The sequence below is a fragment of the Heterocephalus glaber genome, unplaced genomic scaffold (assembly GCF_053883595.1).
Source record: "Heterocephalus glaber isolate CG9 unplaced genomic scaffold, H.glaber_assembly_v1.0 deba00001461, whole genome shotgun sequence".
Classification (NCBI taxonomy): Eukaryota; Metazoa; Chordata; class Mammalia; order Rodentia; family Bathyergidae; genus Heterocephalus; species Heterocephalus glaber.
In genome coordinates this window covers 44,531,756-44,557,302 of record NW_028258308.1, presented here as the reverse complement: position 1 = coordinate 44,557,302, position 25,547 = coordinate 44,531,756, and the positions used below count along the sequence as shown (strand labels likewise).

At 38.3% G+C, this 25,547-nt stretch overlaps 1 protein-coding gene and 1 pseudogene across 4 annotated transcripts in view; both read right to left on the bottom strand.

Moving 5' to 3' along the window:
* The window catches only part of Polb (DNA polymerase beta), a 56,690-nt gene that overhangs the window by 4,854 nt on the left and 26,289 nt on the right, over positions 1–25,547 (bottom strand). For 3 of the 4 annotated variants that reach the window (XM_004855279.4, XM_013076067.3, XM_013076066.3), the window contains exons 1-10: positions 24,658–24,881; positions 24,325–24,382; positions 14,167–14,233; positions 12,840–12,914; positions 11,630–11,688; positions 10,400–10,449; positions 8,876–8,927; positions 6,832–6,886; positions 6,664–6,736; positions 379–449 (exon numbers count right to left, since the gene is read on the bottom strand). In XM_004855279.4, the coding sequence (XP_004855336.1) occupies positions 379–449; positions 6,664–6,736; positions 6,832–6,886; positions 8,876–8,927; positions 10,400–10,449; positions 11,630–11,688; positions 12,840–12,914; positions 14,167–14,233; positions 24,325–24,382; positions 24,658–24,718 (621 nt within the window). In that variant the 5' untranslated portion in view covers positions 24,719–24,881. 4 annotated transcript variants of the gene reach the window in all.
* LOC147826817 (DNA damage-regulated autophagy modulator protein 1 pseudogene) lies at positions 5,246–6,332 on the bottom strand (annotated as a pseudogene).

Here is a 25,547-nt window from a genome sequence, read left to right as displayed (position 1 = left end):
GCTTCCTGAGTTTTCTAATAAAAATAAGGTTTCTCAGGGGAAAAAAAGTCATTTCTCAATACTTTATTTAACAGAAAAAAATATTCCCTTAATAAAAATCTGAATATTACACTGAATATTTCTGAACTAGCTATGGTAGAAAGTATAAAATCATGAAAATACTTTATTAAATGTCATGTCTTTCAAATGTTAGACTGTCTTCCCAATTCCTCCAAGAAAAATCATATATATCCCTTTCCAGAATTCAGTCAGTCAGAACACTGCCTTTTCAGAATGATTAAAATAAACCTTACTGTGAAAATGCCCAAGTATCATTTAGGAAATGGTATTCACTGCTGTGTTAAAACTAATTACATTCGATTATAAACTCTGAGGTACCTGTTTGCTTGATTCTGAAGTGAAGTCTGGATGGGTCAGAAGAACATCCATGTCACCACTGGATTCTGCACCTATGACACCAAAGAATACACATGGAGCTCTCTGTGTAAATTTATCAAGTAGGCCAACACTGAGCTAAACAAAGGGTGCACAGAGAAGAGCCTTACTTCTTACAGCCTTCTACTGCACTGTGCTTCATATTCAGAATTACTTGAAAATTTCAATTTTCTAATTATGAAGGCATATTGATAGACACCACAATCTGAACAATAACAGTAATTAACATTAGATATAAATTGCAAACAATTTATTAATCTGTGTTAAAATTTACCTAATCACTCGATAATAAAAACAATAGTTAGAAACAGCTTTAAAATACATCTATGAATGAGATAGCTAAAAATCTTAATATGCTGTAACTCCATAAAAGTTAATCAGAAAGCTTATTTTAATTCTTATGACTGAATTCATTTAATAAATATTGGTAAAATTACTACACTGGTATCATAAGTGGATAGGAACATAGAACTTTAAAATGACTGGGGCTTTGGTTTTAATCTTACAACCATGTAACTTCAGCAAGTTATACACAGCTGTTTGAATCTTATCATAAAATTTTGCCTCCACTTAGTTTTTTTTTCCACTTTAAACTCTCCCCACCCCAGGACTGCAAATAAAAACCCTACATTCCTCTAAACTTCAGTGTCCATGTCCATAAACTACTGAAAACGGTATCTGGCCATTGTGGACCTAAACAAGACCATAGGTGAAAGCATCTAGCACAGTGCCTGGTACACAGCATAATCTGTTTCCTCTCCTTCACACTGATCAGTGCAGTGTCTATTAAGTATCTACTTAAGGTGGCCACAGTTCTTGTATCACCACTACACATCAACAATCTTTAACAATTACAGTCATCTGCCCTGGTCTTCAGAGGATACCTAGACTCCCAGCAGATCCCTGAAACCACAGATAGTACCAACTCTTCCACATGGTGCACTTTCCATCCTAACTGAGCACTTTATCACACTGTGGCTACAGTTTTTGCAATTTGAGGTGGGATAACAAAACTAGCACGGATTTCTTTTCCTTCTTCACAATTTCATGGACAGAAGATTTGTTCCTACTATAGATCTTAGCAACCTGAGCATGCAAATTTTTTCCTTCCCTTATTAACTCAAGAACTTTTTTCCCCTTTTGACTTAAAAGGAAGCACTTTATTTAAAATAAAATTGGGGGGATACTGGGGATTGAACCTAGGGCCTTGTGCATGCTAGACAAACACTCTACCACTGAGCTACATCCCAAGCCAGGAAGCACTTTAAAGCTTCTGTTTGCTATCTCCAAGTTGCAAGCAGTGCCACTGTTGTGATGTAGTGCCATTATCAAATACAGTAAGGGTTACTTGAACACAAGCACTGTGGACTACTAATCCCCAGACATCTGATCCTAGTCCCTGAGACAGGTGCTAAACAACCAGCAGGAGGCAGCATATCCAGGTCAGAGGTGCTGGGCAGAGGGAGGATTTATCCTGGGCAGGAGAGTGGGAGATTTCAACACACTGCTCACAACAGTGTGCAATTTAAAACTTGAGTTGTTTATTCCTACAATTTCCCATTTAATATGTTCAGACTGGTTGACTTTGAGTAACTGAAACCTCAGAAAGTAAAACTATGGATCAGTGATGGACTACTGTATTTAAACATAATGAAGACAAGACTGAATGTATACTGATCCTTGGACATCTACAGAAGCTATTTTCATAAAGAAAATTCTATTGTCTTTTCTTCTTTCTCCTAAAAGCTGAATGTCTTTTTATCATCTACCACCCACCACCAAAAATGTTTTATTTTAAAAATATAATAAACTATATTAGCAAAAAGAAAGAGAGCAAAAGAAAACAATCCACAGGTCCATTAATGAGGGACAGGGTAAAGTATGGTACACCCACACATTCAAATGCTATAAAACTAAACAAAAGAATAAAGATGATCTTATACACTGATATAGAAAGATCTCCAGAACGCATTTTCAAGTGAAAAAGTAATGGAGAATATTGTACATATACTATGGTATATTACTGGTGAAAAAAGGGGAGGGGTAAGCCAAGGATGCATAGTCATATTCAGTTGATATATTCATGCACAAAAAAGTGGTTATGAATGGGACAATGGCAGAAGGGAGGAAACAGAGTCGACAAGGTAATGTGAGACTTTGCAGCATATACTTTTTTTATATAGATGCATATAACATGCTCAATAATAAAAATAAAATAGAAATATATAAATCCAGGAAGGTTGTCATATCCAGTACAGCAGACATTTGGCTTGCTGAACATCAAAATTTAATTTTGAAAATAGAGATTCCAATTTCCCATTTAACAAGATTATTTAGTAGGTTTATAGCTGGGCCCAACTTATGTATATATTTTTAAGTTTCCCAGGTGTTTCTGATGCAGACATTATTGAATAACAAGTTAACACCAATCCTCTCATTTTGCAAATATGAAAACCATGACTTCACTAAAATCATACAATGGTGAGTAGATCTGGCCTCAGAACCAGGTCTTTTTACCCGATCCAAAGTTCTCTCTACTTATCGGCAACTATGGATTTCATTCTTTTCTTCTCCTCAACTCTAAATTCTCATAGCAGCTACTATGTGAGTTTTTCAAATAGCCCATCACCTACTTCCTAGCAAAACTCTATCGTGGCCATAGATGCAGTCCACATATCTACTGTATTTTAAAATGTTTCAAATAAAAATTTTCTATCCCAATCTCTTTTTTTCCCCACTTGGGATTGAACTCAGGCCTTTGGGCATGGTAGGTATGCACTTTTAACACTGAGCTATATACCCATAGCCCTAAAAGTTAATATTTTAAAACTTCTTTAGCCTTTCCAAATTTTAAGCCAGTAAGAGTCAGGCCTATGTGATTCACTTTGCTTGGACTCACACACTAAGTGGGGATCTGGTTGAAAAAACTGGTAAGTTTAAGAATGGGTTTTGAACAGTTCATGGAACACTGTCCAGAGAGGGTTGACTCAGAATCATGAGTATAATAAACAAAGCAAAATAGTGACATTACACAGACCATTTATTTATATCAAAATAATAAACAAGAGTAAATGAATCCCATGACACAGGACCTCAAACACCCCTAGTTGCTGGGTGTGGTGGTGCACATCTGTAATCCCAGTACCTGGGAGGCTGAGGCAGTAGGATCCTCTGGACAGTGAGTTCAAGACCAAATTGAACTACACAGTGAAACCCTGTCTCAAATCACCAAAGCACGCTTAGTTATCCTCCGTTTATTCATGCATTCAATGAGTGTTTATTAGGTACCTAGGATATACCAGGTGGCACTGTGCTATTTGCCAAGTGACAGAGGTGAAGATGAAGGCACAGCCTGACCCGTGCAGGGCTCTCAGTGTCACCACACCAAGAATAGAGTAACAGTGTACTCCGAGCAGTGCTGGTGGACACATACAGCCATGGACTCTTGCTGTGGGGTCCTGGAGAAGCTCAGTGGGCTCCTCTTCTGCTTCACATGGATTGGTCCTGGTCTCTCAGTCCCAGTGATGCAATGACCCAGTGTGAGGACAGTCACAGCAGCCTAGAAACAGTTACTCCTGCAAGCGTACTGGGACACAGGTGTCCTGCTGGAAGTAGCTACAACTGGCAGCAGTCCAGCCTCACCCCTCCCTCATTCCTCTAAGAGTTCAGGGGCCACCTTGTATTACTCGCCAGACACAGGGCGCTCCAGGCACCACCCCTCCTCCCACCACTTCCTCCTGCAGGGTGACTTGCTTTCCATCATCCTTGGCAATTCCGGCAGAGAGGAAGCATCTGGGGGTGCTAGTGACTACAGGGCTTGACTCCTACATCCTGTGGTATTGGGGACATCTGGCCAAGGGTATTCAGAGGAGGAGTCTGGCCAGGTGTGGTGGTGGATGCCTGTAATACCAGCATTCAAGAGGCTGAAGCAGGAGGATTGCTGCAAATTCGAGGCCAACCTGGGCTACATAGTGAGATGCTGTCTCAAAAAACAAGAGGAGGAGCCCACAAACAGCACTCATACCCAGAAGTGCCAACTGCCCCTCTCCTTCCTCCCTGTCTCCACAAAGTATATTCCCCACATTTGCCAGCATGGATAAATTCCAGATGAGGGCCACAGCTCTGGGCTTAGACTCTATGTCAAGTTATGAAGTCATAACAAAGTACACTGTATGACTCCTAATCAGCCTTGCTGAATCCTTCTCACCTGGAATTATATCCTCTATGGCTGGTGGACACTCACAGGGAGAAAAAAGGAGGCCAAACCCCTTGCTCCAGCAATCCGTCCTTACTTGCTTAGTTAATGTGCATAATGTGTCAGCCTTGTGGCAGAAAGAGTGCCTAGTTCAGCTAAAAATCAGAGTATATTAGCTATAATTTATTAACTAAATCTTTAAGATTTGGGTCTATTATTATTATAAATTTAATTTTATAAATGCTCCTATAATGAAAAGAATAGTACATGGCCAGGCATGGTGGTGCATATCTGTCATTCCAGCACTTGGGAGGCTGAGGCAGGAGGATCACTACCAGTTCCAGGTCAGCCTAGGCTACACAATGAGTTCAAGGCCAACCTGAACTAGTTCGTGAGGCCCTATCTCAACAAACAAAATTACACAGTTCATCCTCTGAAAATGAAATTTTAAAATGACTATCCCCTGATTTTATTTTTTAATAAATACACCAAACTTAAATTTCTCATTTAGTGTATTTCTACAGATCACTCACACATAGACAAAAAACAAAAGACAAATAAAACCCTCCCCTCAAACCCTCAGAATCTGTACAAAAATAGAAGCTCTTCATTTTCTGTATCACCTTATCTTTTTTTGTGTATCATTTTGTTAATATGAAAAAAGTGTCTGCTTAGGAAAGTATAAAAACTGATACAATGTCACGTGCCCCAGACACATCCGATCTGGGCTGCACTGACACCTGTCCCTCCTGTGCCACTTCTAGGAACTGTCTGCAATGTGCGCTGAGCAAGACACAACTTTCCCATCCTCAGATGTCCACGTTCGTTTCTACAGATATCCTCAGGGTCACACACTGAAAATCTTGGATGAACATCAGGAAGTAGAAAATGAAACCAAAGGCTGCAGTCCACTCGCATATGGTGCTAACTAGGTGATACACATAATCCTTTTCTTTCGGATTCCATTTCAGCTTGGTGATGGAAATCAGGGAGCACAGGCAATCATGGGGAGGACGGCTGCATAGGACACCACAGAGATGGCCATCTGCACATGGCATTTGGACAGGCTGTTCCACTGGGGACAAGACTTGTAGGAGATGACCGACTGCAGGAGGATGTACATTATGCCACACACGAAGGCCAGCAGGGCGCCACCATCATGGACCACAGGCAAGGTCAGCTCTTGGAAATTGGCCACGATGCCCATCCCGATGCAGCCCACCAGGCCAAGGTCTAGCGACACCAGGTTGAGGACAGGAGTGCTGAAATAGCTGGTTTCTCTAGGATTTTGTATCTCATGTAAATTGCGGCCATACCAAGAAATGCAGAGAAGTTTATCATGAATTCAAAAATACTCACTGGAGGGGTTGTTCCTGTATCGGTGAGGTAGGGCAGGAAGGGGTTCATGTGCACAGAGAGCATGGCTACTACATAGGAGATAATGACTGTGGCCGACGACCAGGTCACCAACAAGAAGGGGAGGAAGGCCATGCCCTGCAGGAAGCACCACATGGTGGGGTGCTGTCACTGTTGGTAGGCGGAGGCAGCAGCCTGAAGCAGGACAGGGTATGACCAGTACGCAGGGAGCAGGGGGCAGGTGGGACGGGCTGTTGCCACACTGTGAGGTCACAAAGTGAGATGCTGGGCACCAGTGGGCCACAGGGTCCTGGCCTGAACAGTTTTTTTGAGTCATTATTCTTTAGATCCATTATAGAAAACGTAGGGAAAAAAAAAAACCTAACCAGTTTCACTACCATCTAGTCAAAGACAATCATTATTAGCATGTTAATATACTTAAAGTCATTATGTCAATTTTATTAGTCATTAAAATATCATCATATAATAAAGTTAGAATGAGTATCCTCTATTTATACATAGTCCCATTTATGAAGAAAGAAATTTGGCTAATACAGTACAAAGGGGATCTAGTCAGTCTGAAGTAAGACAATGTATCTTTTTAATCCAAGTTATTCATATCACTTGGCAATTGTAACATCAAAGCATGAATAGGCTGGGATTAGGAAGTGTATTACCTCTTCTGAAACTGCCACAGACTGTAGCAATGTATTCAGAATCCAGTTTTTTAACTTCACTTAGTACAATATCCTAATAGAAAAAAAATTAAGTCAGTATTCCAAAAATGGCTTTTCACAGTAACATTCTCAATACCAATCAAAGAACACAATTCAGTACACTCTTACTTGCATTTGTAACATCTCTTCACGAGGGATTCTTTTTTCAAAGTCCTCAAAGTATCTATAAGGGTGAAAGATTTTTGTAAATTTAAATCTCTTTAAAAATTAAACTACCTACATACTAAGTATCCTTATACCCACAGATCATTCTCATAATTCTCACAAATCAAGTATAGAATACATTGAGAAGGCAAAAATAAAATGGGCAGGGTTTTTTTTTTTTTTTTGGTGGTGGTACGCAGGATTGAACTCAGGACCTTGCGCTTGCAAGGCAGGTGAGGTGCCACTGAGCTAAATCCCTGCCCTAGGATGTCTATTTTTGAAGTTAATTCTTTGTAATATTTCAGAGACTCCATCTAAAATATTTGCGGCAGGTTCACATGATAGAGGAAAATAGGTATATTTAAACAAGTACATGTTTTCAAAGCAGATTACTCTCTACTGGTAAGTCAAGGGATTATAGTTTATTGCTCATGAATCTTGCAAAAAAACTATGGAAGAAGTGCTAGTGTACCATTGCACAGTATCATGACTATAGATAAAAATAACACAGTTTATGCCAAAAAGCTAGAAGAAAGGATTTTGAACGTTTTCACCACAAAGAAATGGTAATTGAGGAGATATGCTTACCTTGACTTACATATTATAAAGTGTGTACATATATCAAAACATCACATCACACCTCACAAATACATATTATTTTGTTCTTAAGTATCAGTAAATTAATTTAAATTAAGAAATAACACAAAAACTCTGCAAAATTATATATATATATACACACACAAACACACACACACACACACACACACACACACACACATACACACATATCCTTGGCTTGCGAGGCAGGCAGCGGAACCACTGAGCTAAATCCCTGGCCCTGCAAAATTATATTTTAAAATATTATCCTAACAACATGGATGAACTCAGATAAGAATATGCTAAGTGAAAAACTCTAGTCACAAAAAGACATGTATTGGCCACAGTGGATTCATTTATATGACGCATCCAGAATAGGCAATCTATGCGACAGACAGATGAGTGGCTGGTTGTCTAGGGCTGAGTAGGCTGAGGGGCAATGTGCATGGGATAAATGGGGAATGACTGCTAAGGGCACGGGGTTTTTTTGGATAATAAAAATATCCTGAAACTGACTGTAATAATGGTTGCACAACTCTATGGATATAGCAAAAATCATTAAACTCTATAGTTTAAATGGTTGAATTGTATATAATTGTATCTCAAGGCTGTTATAAAGATATCTTAGGTTGAAATAATGTCTAAGCAAATATCTAAAAATCATGATGTGCCTGTTGAAAACCAATTTTCACAAAGAACAGGTTCTTCAGAAGATCTCACTTCCTATGGAAATGCAAAGAAAGTGAGAGTCACACCATCCTGGTGTTACTGATACTACTCTTAGACTAGCAATGTAAGTTTAAAAACATTTTGGTAAGGCATCAACAGGAAAGTTCAGACAGTTATTGGGACTGAATCACCAACCATTGGTACATATAGGACTTAATCACTGTCATCATAAGTAATCCATAGCTAGCACACAAAATAATTACTGATACTAATACAGAAACATGATCATTAGTTATTCTTATGCTGTTACTTATGTGTTTGTGGTTTCTTCTTTTTAATTTAATTTTTCATGTTTGATATTCTTTTCAGGCAGACTATAAACCCCTTAAAAGCTACACTGAATCTCTAATAACCTTATCCCAGACAAAGCACACAGCTTTGTACAACACAAAGTAAGCACCACCATCTGCCTGATGAACTCAGTTCTACTTATTTTAGGAAGAAGCTCCCTGCTAAAGTCAACAGAATGAGGGAAATCCTCAAAAACATGTAAACAAACCACAAAGCAATTATAAAATGTGTGAACTTGGGCAAAAAAGTGTACAAGATTCTGCAATGAATTTAGCATTGTTAAAATAAAAGAAGGTTATATTTAGCTAAGTGTGAAGAATTATGATATACAAAGAATGTTTATAAAAATTTTTAGTTTTACTTCTCAAGTATCAAAAGAAAATGCGCTTACTTTAGCCCAATTCGTTGATGATGGTTCAACTTATCTTCATTTTTCCTGAGATCTGAATAAAAGATAAAGTTGAGGAGTTAATTTAAATATTTTTTGGAAAAATTGAACTCCATAGCCCTTTTATTTTTTATTATTTATTTATTTATTTATTTGGGGGGCGGGGTACCAGGGATCAAACTTGGGACCTTGCGCTTGCGAGGCAAGCGGCAGAAACACTGAGCTAAATCCCTGGCCCATTATTTTTTTAAATTAAAAAAAATTTTTTTTCAGTACCAGGGATTAAACTCAGGGATCAAACTTGGGACCTTGCACTTGCAAGGCAGGAATGGCACAACTGAGCTAAATCCTCTGCCCTCCATAGCCCTTTTACAAAGAACTACTGAGGTAAAATGATTTTGGAAACAGAGAAAAAAATTTCAGACATGAAAACTAGATAAAATGACTTTTCAAATCAATGTAAAAGTAACAGCTGATTTCACCATCATTTTTATTTGCTCAATCAAAGTATCAGTTAAGAGTTACATGAAATAGTAGATAAATATACCAGGAATTATATCAAATTTTACTGGCTATAGCAAAAAGCAACCTAGAAGAACCACTGTTATTTAATTTATTGTTCATCGCAGTAGTAGTAACCACAACTTCTGAAGACTTTATGATTAACTGTGTGCGACTCACACTGGAGCTGCTTGTAAGTAGCTGAACCCAAACACTAAACCCTAAATGGCATAGATGTAATGAATCCATACATACAGTATATGCCCTTCCTTGGGAAGCATGAATGGACAAGTTAAATTTATATGATTACTGTATTAGGCTTAAGGAAAATGTTTTAAACTTACTTGACTTGGGCTCTATTTTTATCACTTCCTTGAAAGCAAAAATTCCTTCAATTAGCATTATAAATCTCTAACAAAAATCTTTGTCAATATATATAACATAACTTTTAGTCTGCTATATGACTTTGCCTAAAGTTTTATTAAAGGAACAAATGCAATTTAAATCTTCTAAAAAATTGCAAATTATAAATGGGAAGAAATGTTGAAATGAGAAGGTGAACAAGGGAGGGGGAGGGGGAATGGAAAGAAGGGACACAAGAAAAAAATTGAAACAAAGCTTTTGTAAATAAGGAGGGGAAGAGGGGTCGACAGGAGGGAGCAATGGGAAAAAAAGAAGCAAGATATACCATGTACAGGTACAAATTCCCTATGATGAATGTTACCGTTATGTATATCTAAAATGTACCAAGAAATGTTTTGAAAAAACAGTTTGCAAATTATAACTATTTCATTGCCTTAAAAAGTCACTTCTTGCTCTTCCTGATTTTTTTCTGAGTTATAAACTTTAAAATGTTTAAGATGGGAATATAAACTATATCCTATGTCTATTCCGTATTGCAGAGTTAAAAAGAAAGTCTGTATTGATTGAAAACAAATTTCTCAAGTTCGCATTTGTTACAGCATAAACAGTCCTTTGGGACCATATTTAACCTGGAATTAGTAACCTGTGGTATTACTCACTCACCTTCTAATGTTTTAATTCCTTCATCTACAAACTTCCTTGCAGCAGATGGACTATAAAGAAAGAAACACATCATTTCAATATCAGGTGAAACTCAAGGTCTTTGTAACAAATAACCAAATGTCTTCTATGTCAAACATAACCGTTATTAAGCTAAACAAGACCTGCTAAAATGGTTACTTTAGTAATGTTCAATTTTATCCAAAGTAAGAATTTTTGAAGCTTTAATTATTAGGAAGACAACCATGCACTTGGGCATTAAAAGACATCTAAGCAGCTAGCCCTCATAATGGCCATATACTGTATGGACATATAAGCACTTGAAAACTGTTCATTCATTCAACTAAGATCTACTGGGGAACCTATTACACAACAAATACTCTGCTGAAGATATAGCATAAATGAGACAAATAACAACCTTAGCCTTTATCCACTTATATCCAGTAGTCTTGAGTTCCCAAGGAGTATGCCCATTCTCAGTACACTATGTTTAAGAATTTATTACACTTTAGAATAACTTTCATCAGGGCAAGGGATGTAGCTCAGTGGCAATGCACTTGCCTGGCAAGTGCAAGGTCCTGAGTTCGATCCCTGGTACCAATACCTAATAATAATTTTCATCAGAAATGCAGCCATTTAAAAGGAACAATCATATACCTAAAGGAATGCCTTATTTCATAAAGATGAGAGGTAAGTAAAGCATTATGGCCTTAATATTTCAATATTAATCTTTGTCCAGTGTCAAAGAAGCTACCTTTTCTGCTAGTTCAAATTTTAAGATAAACATTTTTTTCATTCAAAATTGTCTGAAAGATTGTTCTAAATTATAATGTGCTATGGATAAAAGCTTAAGCCCTTAAGATAAACATGCTCAGAGAAGCAGAAGAGGCAGGACCTGGAGTGGGCAGTAAGACATACTCAGCAAGTGGAGTTTAGAGGAAGAGATTGTTCCTGGCTGGAAAATCAAAGTGGTTCATGAAGGAGGTGACATTTGCCTGGTACATGCTTTTACAGTGAAGGTAGCATCTGGCGACTAGCCTTGGACCATAAGGAAGGGTGACCATATTGGAAGATGCATTGTATGGGCAATAGTACAAACATAAAATACAGGTTTTTGAAGGGAAACAACATCTAAGTTTGTAAAAGCACAGGCTTTACAGGGAAACAGAATGTTGGTTGGCTGACATAAAAAATAAAACCAATCTACAACTGTGTCTGCTTAATAGTTCTTACCCAATGCCACTAACTCGAGTTAAGAAATTGATGGAAGAACTCATATCATCTTGCCGAATCTAAGGAAAAAAATGGTCAACTATGATTTAAGAATGCCTTGAGAATGTAAATGATCTCATTGGGAATACACCAGTATGCTACAAGAGGCGAAGAGCCATTTACATTTGCCTGGATAACCCAGACAGAAGTATTCATATTTAACATAGATAGTTACAGGTAACAGAGGGTGTCCCATCTCTGATTTAGTCAATGCTTTCCAAAATTTTTGACTAGGGTGTAGCTCAGTGATAGAGTACATGCTTAGCATGGATCAGGCCCTGGATTCAATCCCCGGGACCAAACAATTAAATAAATTTCTTTTCCTTTAAATTGACAGATTAAAAATGTATACATATTTATCATTACAATATGATATTTTGAAGTATACATATGTTGTAGTATGGTTAAATTTAGCTAATTAACAAATACATCACCTCTCATAGTGATTTATTTATTTATTTTTTTGGTACCGGGGATCGAACTTGGGACCTTGCAATTGCGAGGCAGGTGGCAGAACCAGTGAGCTAAATCCCCAGCCCCTCTCATAGTTATTTTTATGGTGAGAACATTTAACATCCACTCTCTGCATTTTCAATTTCCAAATACTTTTAAAAGTCCTATTCGTAAAAGACTGAAAATCATTAGGGTGAAATAAAGTCATAAAAACGCTTAGGAGAATTTAAGCATAGAAATTCTAAATGATAATGATAATGATCTTTTAGTCAGAGTTATAATCTCCTACAATTTCTTTTCTGAATGGTACTGAAAATGAAGAGCCAACACTACCATCAATGCTGTCATTTAAATGTAACATAAAGTAGAAAAAAAGGGTGTGTGTGTGTGTGTGTACATAAGCATAGTTTTTTGTTTTAGATAGTGTCTCATCACACTGCCAACCCTGGTTTCAAATTCATGAGCTAAAGTAATTCTCCCACTCTGCCTCCTAAATACATCTGGAACTTCAGGAATATACACTATACTGGACTAATATATGAAAATTTTACATAGCAGTATTTACATTTTTAGAAATAGAATACTTAAAGCCATAAAGGTCATTCATATCTTTTCCTTCTCAGTCTCACTAGATTGAATGACATCAAACACCCTGACACATGATAGTTGTCATAAAGAAAGATACTGTAATCATGTAAGTAAACAAGTTAAATTTTACCTTTTCCAGTTTACGCAATTTTCCAGTTGCTAAAAACTCATCAATTTTTTCAGCAATTTTTGTTCCTACTCCAGGCTATAAAGAAAATTAAAACTATAAAAGTCAAATAAATATAACATTTACCAAGTCACTAAAAAATAAAAAGTGAAAAATGAAAAACAAATGAGTTCATACTGAGTGCATATTCAAGTTCTGAAAAGAGCAATGACCAAGCAGAAATGAACAGGTCTAGAGGGATTAGTAAAGGGAAACTACTTAAGCTTTTCACTTCCTGTATCAGATGATAAAAAAGAAAGGTAATTTATAGTAGTGCTAACAGTAATTTTACTCTATAACATACTGACTTCAAGCATCACTACAATAAATTTTACTCCATGAAATACTGACCTCAAGCAGTTTAGACCCAAACTATTTCTTATACCTACCATTAAGAAAGAAAAGACAGATATCTAGAAATTTTTTTTTTCAGATTTCTGGAATTACTGCAGAGCCCTCATATGGCTAGATAGTACATCTGTGATTGTTTAAATAATAGTGAAAAGGAATAATGAAGAATTTTTATGTTCAGTCTAATCTAATGTAAAAGTAGTCTCAGATATTTTTGTATTACTACTAGGGAAAAACCATGAGCTCAGATTTGAAGATTATCAGAGCTTTTCAGAAATCTTTCTATAATAAGGAGGCTATGTGCAATAAATTTGAGGAGTTTTAAATCATTTGGTAGGATTTAGGTTAAAGAACATCTATTAATAGGTAGACCTTCTCAGGATATTCTTAGTGGTATTGTTACAAACTACCAGGAGATGTAGCCCTCTAGAAACTGTGACACTACTAGTAAATAGGGCCTCATGGAAATTACAAAGAACAGAGCTAACTGCCAAAACATGAAAGGGCTTAATCATGTGCTTATTAGCAGGTGACAGCTTTTAGGGGACACTAACTCCCATAAGTTTTTACAGCTAGGAATCAAAGAACAATAGCTAAGAACCACATATGCTAATATCACTTTTGGACACCAAGGTCTACTTAAGGAGTCACATTCAAGGTGAAATTCAATGTGAGAGTGACTACATGCATACAGGGCAAAGTAGAGAATAAAGCTGTAATTACATAAATTTTTTAAAATATTAAACCACCTTCCCTCCAAATAAAAAACACTTTAGTTAGAAAGTATGCTTGATACAGGATTAATTTTATTCCAAGACATTAGGAACAGCAAACCCTGCCTTTGTGAGTCAGGCAACTTCAGAGAGATGAGTTTAGTTTTGTGGAAACCCAGAATTTGTATATACGTGAACTCTTCCATCAAAGTGCTCACTAAACCTACCAATTTCTTGGCTTCTGCTCCACTCTTGATTTTGTGTGGGTACTTTGCTATAACTGATGCTGCTTTTCTATGAGAGAAAAAGAAACAAAATAAATTAAGTCCAACAAGCCCTTACTTTTCTTTAATTGATGTCTATATTCTAAGATAACTAATTGTCCATCTTCATATAAAACTTAAAACTTAGATAGCTGACAGACCAGCTACTATATTTTTAATTTTTAAAAGTATCTTGAAGTTCCTTTCTATACCTAAATGATAATGCTAGTACAAGTACTAGAATTTATGGGACACAATGAAAGGAGTCCTAAAAGGGAAGTTTATAGCTGAGAATTCCTACATCACAAAAACAGAGCCAGCACAAATAAATAACTTAATGATACATCTCAAGGTCCTAGAAAAACAAAAACAATCCAAACCCAAAGCTACTACAAACTACAAGGAAGGAAATTATAAAAATCAGAGCATAAATCAATGAAATTGAGACAAAAAAATACAGAGTCAATGAATTGAAAAGTTGGTTCTTCAAAAGAATAAACAAAATAGACAAATCCTTAGCCAATCTAAACAAAAAAAGGAGAGAAAAGACAAGAATCAAAGCAATCAGAAATTAAAAAGGTAGCCGGATGTGGTGTTGCATGCCTTTAATCCCAGCACTAGGGAGGCTGAAGCAGGACTGCCGTGCATTTGAGGCCAGTCTGGGCTATATAGTGAGTTCAAGGCCAACCTGAACTACATAGTGAGACCTTGTCTCAAAAAACCAAAAAGAAATTAAAAGGTCAAATCGAAACAAAAAAGATTATTAACAATTACTCTGCAAATCTATAAACCAATAAATTGGAGAATTCAGAAGAAATGGATGGATTCTAGATATATATGAATTACTAAAACTGAACCAAGAAGATGTAAAAACCCTAAATAATTCACGCAATGAAACTGAAGCAGTAATAAACAACCTGTCAACTAAGAAAGCCCAGGTCCAGACAGATTCACTGCTGAATTCTACAGAAATTTCAAAGGAGATCTAGCACCAATACTCCCCAAGCTTTTAAATGAAATGAAAAGGAAGGAAGACTCCTAAAGTCACTCCTGGAAGCTATGATTACCCTGATTCCAAAACCATACGAAAAAGAGAACTGTACATCAATCTTTTTAATGAATATAGATGCAAAATTCCTCAACAAGATATTGGCAAACAGAATGAAATAAATCATCAAAAACATCATACATGACCAGGTAGGCTTCATCCCAGGGATGCATGGATGGTTCAACATACACAAATCTATAAACATAACATCACATAAACAGAAGCAAGAACACCAACCATACAGTCATCTCAATAAACAAAAAAGCTTTTGACAAAGTCCAATATCCTCTCATGATGAAAAATAAATAGGTATAGAAGGACCGTACCTCAATGTGATAAAAGCCATTTATGACCAATCTACTGCCAACATCATATTAAATGGGGAAAAACTGAAAGCTTTCACTCTAAAATCAGAACAAGACAAGGATGCCCACTATCACCATACCTGTTCAACACAGTAGTCGAAACATTAACAAAAGCAATTAGGGAAGAAAAAGAAAAAAAAAGGGATATGCACAGGAAAAGAAGTCAAATTAATATTTGCAGATGATATGATCTTCCACGTAGAAGACCGAGAAAAATGTAACAAAAAACCTCTTAAATTAACAACCAAATTCAGTAATGTAGGATATAAAATCAATGCACAAAAATCAATAGTGCTGGGGCCGGGAATTTAGCTCAGTGGTTCCAGTGCCTGGCTCGCAAGTGCAAGGTCCCGAGTTTGATCCCTGATACCAAAAAAAAAAATCAATAGTGCTTTGGGAAGTGGAAGCAAGAGGGTCACTGTGAGTTTGAGGCCAGCTTGGGCAACACAGTGAGACCCTGCCTAAAAAAAAATAGGTCAATAGTGCTCCTGTACACTAATAATGAACCCACTGAAAAAGAAATTAGGAAGAAACACCATTAACAATAGCACCCAAGAAAAATTAAATACTTAGGTGTTAACATAATTAAAGAAATAAAATACCTCTACAATGAAAACTACAGTACTATAAAAAGGAAATCCAAGAGGACTTCAGAAAATGGAAAGATATCTCCTGTTCCTGGAAAGGCAGAATATAGTCAAAATGGCCACACTTCCAAAAAATTTTTTTATTAATTTTATTGGTACATTTTAGGTATACAATATAATGACATTCATCATTGGAAATTTGCACCTTTACATAATCTCTCTTGGTTCTTATTTTTCCCCCTTCCCCTGCCCTCCCTTCAACCCCTCCATCCCTCCCTATCTACAAAGACTTTGTTTCCATTTTTTCATTTTCTCATATTAATTCCATTCCTTCCTTTCCTTTCCCCTCCCCCTCCTACTTCCCCCTCCCCTTTGCTCCTTTTCTTCCTATTTCACATTATCTATTATACCTTTTAGTCTTTGTTTACACTTTCAGTTTCTCACACTAGAGAAACTATTCGGTATTTACACGTGTGTCCTATTTATTTCACTTAAGAGTATCGCCTCAATGTGCATCCATTTAGCTATAAATGTCTCTAATTTCTCATTTTTTATAGCTGAGTAGTACTCCATTTTATTTTTTTAAAAACCACATTTTCTTTATCCAGTCTCCAGTTGACGGGCAACTGGGCTGCCTCCAAGTTTTAGCTATTACAAACTGTGTTGCTATGAACATGTGTGTTGCTACCGATTTCCTCAGTGGTTGTACCAGTCTGCACTCCCACCAGCAGTGGAGCAGGGTTTCTCTTTCCCCACAGCCCCACCAGCATTTGTTGTTGGTTGATTTCTTGATAGCAGCCATTTTTTATGGGGTGGGGTGGAATCTCAGCATTGTTTTCATTTGCATCTCTCCAATGACCATTGATGTTGAGCATTTTTTCATATATTTGCCATTTCTACTTCTTTGTGTGAGAAATGTCTGTTCATTTCAGATGCCCATTTTTGGACTGGGTCTTTAAATTTGGGATGTCTGAGTTTTTAAAAGTTCTTTGTAGGTTCTGCATAGTAGACCTTTGTCTGAGGAACAGCAGGTGAAAATTTTTTCCCAGACTGTGGGCTGTCTCTTCACACTGTTGGTGGTTTCTCTTGCTGTGCAGAAGATTTTTTTTTTTTTGTACCGAGGATGGAACTTGGGACCTTCTGCTTGCAAGGCAGGTGGTGGAACCACTGAGCTAAATCCCCAGCCCTTGCAGAAGCTTTTTAATAAGAGATCCCACTTGTTGATTGTGCTAGCGAGCCCAATTAAACAACCTGATGCTGAACCTCAAGCTTCTAAAAAAAGAAGAGCAGGACAAATCCAAAGCTCATACAAGGGAGGAAATTATAAAGATCAAAGCAGAAATCAATGCATGGAGACTAAGAGAATGATACAAAAAAATCAACGAAGCCAAGAGCTGATTCTTCGAAAGAGTAAACAAAATTGACAAACCCTTAGCCAACCTTATCAAAAAAAGGAAAGAAAAGGCCCAAATCCATGCATAGGAATGAAAAGGGTGAAATTACAATGGACCCAGCAGAAATCCAGCGGATCATCAATACCTACTTCCAGAACCTATACGCCAATAAGATGGAAAACACAGAAGAAATGGACAGATTCCTAGATATATATGAATTACCAAAGTTGAATGAAAAAGACCTAAAAATTCTAAACAACCCAATATCAACCAATGAAATTGAAAATGTAATTAAACATTTACCAACTAAGAAAAGCCTAGGTCTTGATGGCTTCACTGCTGAATTCTACAAGACATTTAGAGAGTAACTACTGGCACTATTGTTTAAACACTTCAGTGAAATTGAAAGGGAAGCAATACTCCTGAATTCATTCCTGGAAGCAAGCATCACCTTGATCCCCAAAGCAGAGAAAGACCCAACTGAAAAAGAGAACTATAGGCCAATCTCACTAATGAACATAGATGCAAAAATCCTTAGTAAGATACTGGCAAATAGAATGCAGAAGATCATCAAGAAGATCATACACCCTGACCAAGTGGGATTCATCCCAGGAATGAAGGGATGGTTCAACATATGCAAATTGATCAATGTAATACACTATATCAATAGAGCCAAGGATAAAAACCATATGATCATCTCAATAGATGCAGAAAAAGCATTTGACAAAATCCAACATGCATTTATGATAAAAAAAAACCCTACAAAATATTGGAATAGATGGTCTCTACCTCAATCTGATAAAAGCCATCTATGAAAAACCAAGAGCCAATATCATACTAAATGGTCAAAAACTGAAATCCTTCACATTAAAATCAGGAACAAGACAAGGATGCCCACTATCACCACTCCTGTTCAATACAGTCTTGGAAACATTAGCCACGGCAATTAGACAAGAGAAAGAAATAAAAGGAATAAAGATAGGAAATGAAGAAGTCAAATTGTCATTATTTGCAGATGATAGGATACTCTATATAGAAGACCCCAAGAACTCCACCAAAAGTCTCCTAGACTTATTAACCAAATTCAATAAAGTAGCTGGATACAAGGTCAACACACAAAAATCAATAGCTTTCCTCTACACGAACAACAGACTCACTGAGAGAGAAATAGCACAAACAATTCCTTTCACAATAGCATTCAAAAAACTGAAATACCTAGGAATCAACAAAAGAAATCAAAGACCTCTTCTCTGAAAACTACAGCACTCTGAAAAGAGACTGAAGATATCAGAAAATGGAAAGACATTTGTCGGGAGCAAAGCTACATAATTTTGGGGAAAAATCATTTGATTAGGCCTAGTTCTCCTGCCCACAGGCCAGCTATGGCATTTGGAGACATAATTCCATTTTAGCCTCTGGTCACAATTGAGACCTCAATGATCCGGTGATGCTGTGATGCTCCGGGACAAGATTACACCAGCTGAAGACATTCTGGGAGGAATAAATCTTCATCTGCATAGTTCCTCATTGATCTAGGAATTCTCCTGCTCTCCAGTCATACATTTGTTTCTCCTGATGTAATGGAGTTACCTGTTACATTTGTTTCTCCCGATGTACTGAATAAAAGGTACTGCAAGCTTGGGGGCCTTCGTCTTTGCGGGTCAGAGCAGCACTGATAAGGCCCAAAGCTCAGCTTCTTCTCAGTCTCATTTTTTTCTACCTTTCCTGTATAATAAGTCAATTCCCCTTGTGCTATTGTGGCTCGTAGGAGACTAGGACTTACTGCAGAGGTCCTACTAATGTCCCCCTTCCCTGTTCCCTACAGACATCCCTTGCTCCTGGGTAGGAAGAAACAACATAGTGAAAATGGCCATACGTCCAAAACTGCTATATAGATTCAATGCAATCCCAATTGAAATTCCAGCAGCATACTTCATGGATCTTGAGAAAACGATCCAAAAATTCATTCGAAACAAGAAGAGACCTAGAATAGCAAAAGCAATTCTAGGTAACAGAGACATGGCAAAGGGTATCACAATCCCCAACTTGAAACTATACTACAAAGCTACTGTGATAAAAACAGCATGGTACTGGCAAAGAAACAGACCTGAGGACCAGTGGAACAGATTAGAAGATGCAGAAACAACTCCAGACACACTCAGCCTCCTCATCTTCGACAAAGAAGCCAAACACCCTCACTGGAGGAAAGATAGCCTCTTTAATAAATGGCGCTGGAAAAACTGGGTTTCAACTTGCCAAAGATTAAAACTAGACCTATATCTCTCACCATGCACTAAACTAAAATCAAAATAGATTAAAGATCTAAATATTAAAACAGAAACACTGAACAGGCTGGAGCAGAGGTTAGGTAGAACTCTTGAAGACATTGGTGTAGGAAAAGATTTTATGAACAAAACCTCAGTTGCCTGTGAACTAGCACAAACATAATTCTAAAATTGACATACAGATTTAACTCAATCTCCCAACCAAAATTTCAACAGCATTCTTCACAGAACTGGAGAAAACAATCCAAAAATTCGTATGAAACCAGCAGAGACTCAGCATTAGTGAAAGCAATTCTGGGCAAAAAGAGCAAAACAGAAGGCATCATAATCCCCAACCTGAAGTTGTATTACAAAGCTACTGTAATAAAAACAGCAGGGTACTGACACAAAAACAGACATGAGCATCAATGGAACAAAATAGAGGATGAAGTGGGCTGAGGATTTAGCTTAGTGGCTCTGCCGCCTGCTCCGCAAGTGCAAGGACCGAGTTTGATCCCCAGTGCCAAAAAAAGAAAAAAAGAAAAAACAAAATAGAGGATGAAGAAACAACCCAACCATATTCAACTATTTGATCTTTGACAAATAGGCCAAAAACATACACTGGACGAGAGATAGCCTCTTTAATAAATGGTGTTGGGAAAGCTAGCTATCCACATGCAGAAGATTGAATCTATACCCATGTCTCTCACCATGTACCAAACTAAAATCAAAATAGATCGAAGAACTAAATGTTGAAATACAACCAACCTGTTGGAAGACAAAGTAGATAAAACTCGAAGTCATAAGCTGAACAAGGACCTTCTGAACAGAACCCTGGTTGATCAGGAAATAGTACCATGAATCAACAAATGGGATTATATCAAATTAAAAAGCTTCTGGACAGCAAAAGAAATAATCAAGAGAGTGATGGGCCAGGGATTTAGCTCAGTGCCACGCCTGCCTTGCAAGTGCAAGGTCCTGAGTTCAATCCCTGGTACCAAAACAACAACAACAAAAAGAGAGTGAAAAGACAACCAACAGAATGGAAAAACTTTTTGCCAGTTATTCCTCAGAAAGAGAACTCATATCTAGAATATAAGAAGAACGAACAAAAAATTAAACCTCATAAATAAAAGACCCAATCAAGAAATGGAAACTAAAATGAATGGACACTTCACAGAAGTACAAATGGCCAGTAAATACATGAAGAAATGCACATCATCTCTGGCATTTGAGAACTGGAAATTAAAACAACACTGAGATTTCATCTTACTCCAGAATGAACGGACATCAACAAGAAATCAAATAATAGCAAATGCTGGATCCCACTTCTGTCTCTTAGACAGAAGCTTTCTCTCAATAAATTTTTCCTTTTTTTTTTTTTTTTTGGTACCGGGGATCGAACTTGGGACATTGCGCTTGCAAGGCAGGTGCCAGAACCACTGAGCTAAATCCCCGGCCCAATTTTTCCTACTTTTAACCTCCATTATTCCTAGAATTCATTCTTCAATTTCAGAGAACACAAACTCGTGTTTCGGATATCTAGTAGGTTTGGGAGTCACATCTCTTTCCCCTAAATCAATATCATTACTTTATTTCACCTGAAAACATATCAAAAGGTAAAATCATTGGACCAGAAGGTAACTAACTCCATATTAATTTTTGGAGGAAATGTCAGAATTTTATTGGAAGAATAAATTTTATTGGTTTAATAAAGATATATTTTCTTGGGGCCGGGGATTTAGCTCAGTGGTTCCGCCGCCTGAGTCTCAAGCAGAAGGACCTGAGTTCGATCTCTGGTACCAAAACAAAAACAAAAACAAACAAACAAAAAGATATATTTTCTTGTTTAAAAAAAAAAAACCCCAACAAATTCTGGAGAAGCTGTGGAGTAAAAGGAACCCTTCTACAACCACTATGGAAATCAGTGTTGCAGAGTTTCCTCAAAAAACTGAAACTAGAAATTGCATTTGACCCAGTTATTCCCTTCTAGGTATCTTCCCCAAAGAGTTAGATATCATATTATAGTGATACTCAGGTTTATACTAGCACAACTGAAACAGCTAAATCTTGGAAGCAGCCTGTATGTCCATCAACAGATGAATGGATAAAGAAAATGTGGTATTTACAAACATGGTATACTAACTGCAATAAAGAAAGATAAACTTGAATCATTTGTAGGAAAATGGATGCACCTTGAGACTATAATGTTAAGTGAAATAAATCAGATATACATGCTCAAATATTGAATGGTTTCTCCTACATGAGAAAAACAACGTATAAATAAAGAACAAAATACAAGATAGACAACAGGAGGTAGGGAGATATACCTTTCTCAAATGAGAAGGGGACTGAGACATAGAAGAGTGGTACCCCTAACCCTAAAATGTATTATGTACATGTACCAATTCCACATAAGAAATGTAAATATGTACTGCAAAATAAAAAAAGGGGATGTGTATCAAGAGATGGATGGAGTGGGGGAGGGAAGAGAAAGGGGATGAAAAAAAGAATTAAGATGTTATGTACATGTACATAATGAACGTAGATGTTATGTACATGTACATAATGAATGTAAACATTATGTACTACAAACATGTACTGATTTTTTTAAAAAGCAACAATACAGGTAAGTCTAAAACATAAACACTGAGTAATCTTTGGAACCATGGATTTTCATTGTATTTCTAGCACATATAAACAAATAAATTTGGATTTCAACTCCTTTGTTAGTACATGACTGATGATGAGTTTGGAAAGGACATATTCATAGGCTAAGAAGCAAGCTGAAGGTAGTTTACGAAAGTTATTTCAGGAAAAGGAAGTTGGTTCAGATAATTGGCACTATGGGACAGAGCCTGACAAGGAAGAAAAATTAGATCATGAAAGACTTTTTGAGCTTAGTGTGATGGTACACACCACAGTCTCAGCTACTTGGGACGCTGAGGCAAGAGAACTACAAGTTAGAGGTCAGCCTGGAAAACTTAGTGAAACCCTGTCTCAAAATAAAATTGAAGCTCATCAGCAGAGCACCTGCCTAGCATGTGTGAGGCCCTGGGTTCAATCCCCAGCACCACATTAAAGGGAAGGGGATTCATATGCCACAATGTATTAGGGCTTTATCAAGGTAAAGAGAAAATATTTAATTAAAATGGAAGAATGACAGGATTGGTCAAAAGATTGCTTTAGCCACAACCAACAGTAATGTATATAGGTATGGGAAGCAGCATGCAGGGGTAGTAGAGTATTATTTGCTTTTCTGGACTTATTTTCCATTCATGCCATACCCTTTAAGCAAAATGATTTACTGGCTTCAAGTCTCAATGCCTTGGTATATTTTGTTTCCTTTGTCTAGGTTGCTTTTCCTCTCATTAACCAATGATGAGCTCTTTCAAGACTAAACACCTTATGCCTGTTGACTGCTATGACACAAACAGATATAGGGTTGACTGTCTCCCTAACTTCCAGATTACCAATATATGGATGATAGTTCAATTACTTTAGGAAGTCATAGGAAGTAATGAATGGAGGAAGCGTAGTAAGTTTTGAAATATGTTCAGTGGGAAGGGAAAATCTGTGAAGAGAAGCCCAATGAGACACAACTTTGGAGTCACTGATAGAAGTGGTATTCAGGTTGTAAGCCACTTGGATATCTGGTAGGCCAAGAAAGAGAGTGAAAGGGAGAGAAGAGGGCTATAGGCAGACTTCTGGAAATACCAAGAATACAAGACAGATGAAGAGAGGGCAGAAGGAATACTATCACAGGAGTGAAGATAATGACTTTGATGTGGTGAATGCCACTGAGAGTGCAGTAAGATCAGATATAGATGAGAATATTTTCAGAGATGGTAGGATGAAAATTATACTACAATGACATAAGGAATGACTACAGAGGAAAAAGTCCACACATGAAACAGATTATCCAAGAAAACTGAAGGAAAGAGATAAGCATCTAGCTAAAGGAAGTTAAAATGGCTTTGGTTTTACTTTAAAGAGCTCCTGAGCATATTTTGACAGGCTAAGGAGCAGATGCAGGTGGATGTGGGCACAATGGCTAGGAAAGCCTCGTCCTGAGGACCTTGGTGATGGACAAGGATGGGATCTCATGAATGTGACAGAATCAACCAGGGGCCAACCAGATGTTTCCTTGAACCACATTTATTTCACAGTACAGACCTCATCTGTCTTTTATTCTCGCTTAAAATCACACTTAAAATCCAGACAGTCACGTTTGATGGTGGGAAAAATATGTAGGCTATATCCATTGATTCAGCTTATCTGAATTGATCCTACAGAGCTCTATCAAACTTCTGAAAATGTCAAATATAGTACCACCAAATTTTAGCTGTTTTCTCCCTCTTGAAGATGGCCCAAATATCTACTGGACCCTCAACCCTGTTACCTGCTACACAAAACAAGAGCATGCCAGAACACATGCTACTAGCCAATGCCACACTGTCCCACCTGTAAGCATTGTACTTGTGGATAGCCTGGCTCACGTTCTTCTCAAAGTTTGCGAGTTCTGAAAAGGCAACGAGAGGATCGGGTGAGCAAGAACCACGAGTAAACACACAAGAACTGGGTTCCCTCTAGGGGATGCCCACCCAATTCTCCCAGGCCAGACCAAAGGCCGCGCCGGCGGTGACCAGGAGTCCCAGAGGACTATGATCAGGCAACCAAGGAAGACGCCGCGGAATCTCCTGCAAGGGGCTGACCTTCCACTGGGCAGTCTGGACAGAAGGCAGGCTGGCCGTGGATGAAAGAGTGAAGGAAGCCGGTGGGGCGGCCAGGACTCACCCATGAGCATGTCGGTGATTCCCCCGTTGAGCGTCTCCTGCGGCGCCTTCCGTTTACTCATAGCGGCCTGCACGGAGGACCCCAGTTGTCCAGCACCTGGGCCCGATCCCCTCTCCCAATCGTACCGAGGGACCTGGACTTGGGGCAGGGAAGCAGCCAAGGCAGGGAAGCAAGCGCGACCCTGAACAATGGCCGCCTCTGACAGGAGGCAGGGCTCGGCTCGCGCTGTGACGTCAGGGCGCCAGACAAGGGGCGGGGCCAGAGACGCAAGGGGCGGGGTAGGGACGGCCGGAGGGTTGTGGGTTCTTTCCCAGGCTTCTCTGGACTCCCTTCCCTGCCGAGCGGGTGATGCTGTAGGAGTCCGATTTTATTCTTAAATCTGTAAGACGGCAGGCCTGGGGACCAGGGCCCAGAAGACTGAAGACTGCTCTTGTCGACCTGTAGGTGCCCGTAGTCGCGGGGTGTGGGACGTGGTTTGAAGGTTAGGAGACCGCGCCGGCAGCTCAGTTCCTGTCCACACCCCTAGGGGGCGGTGTTGTCGGGGTCGGGCCTCGGGCGCCGCGGGAGCTGGACCCAAAGGGCGGAGCCCAGGCAGCCTCCCAGGCAGAGTTGTCCGCACTTCTGCCAGCCCAAGGCTAGGGTGTTGTCAACTCCCCTGTCTTGTGGTCAGGTCCCAGATGAAAAGAGCACAAGAAAGGGCTGTGTGACCTGGACAGCGGGTAGCGAGCCCTCACTATACCACGAGGGCCCATGTATGAGAAATGTACAGTCTACGTGAGGAATGAAACATGACATCCGCATTGTTTGATTTTATAAGTGTAACTCTTGGGTTCATCCCTACTGCAATTCTAGGCACTTGTTTTGTGCATAAATTAAAATTTTTATTACAA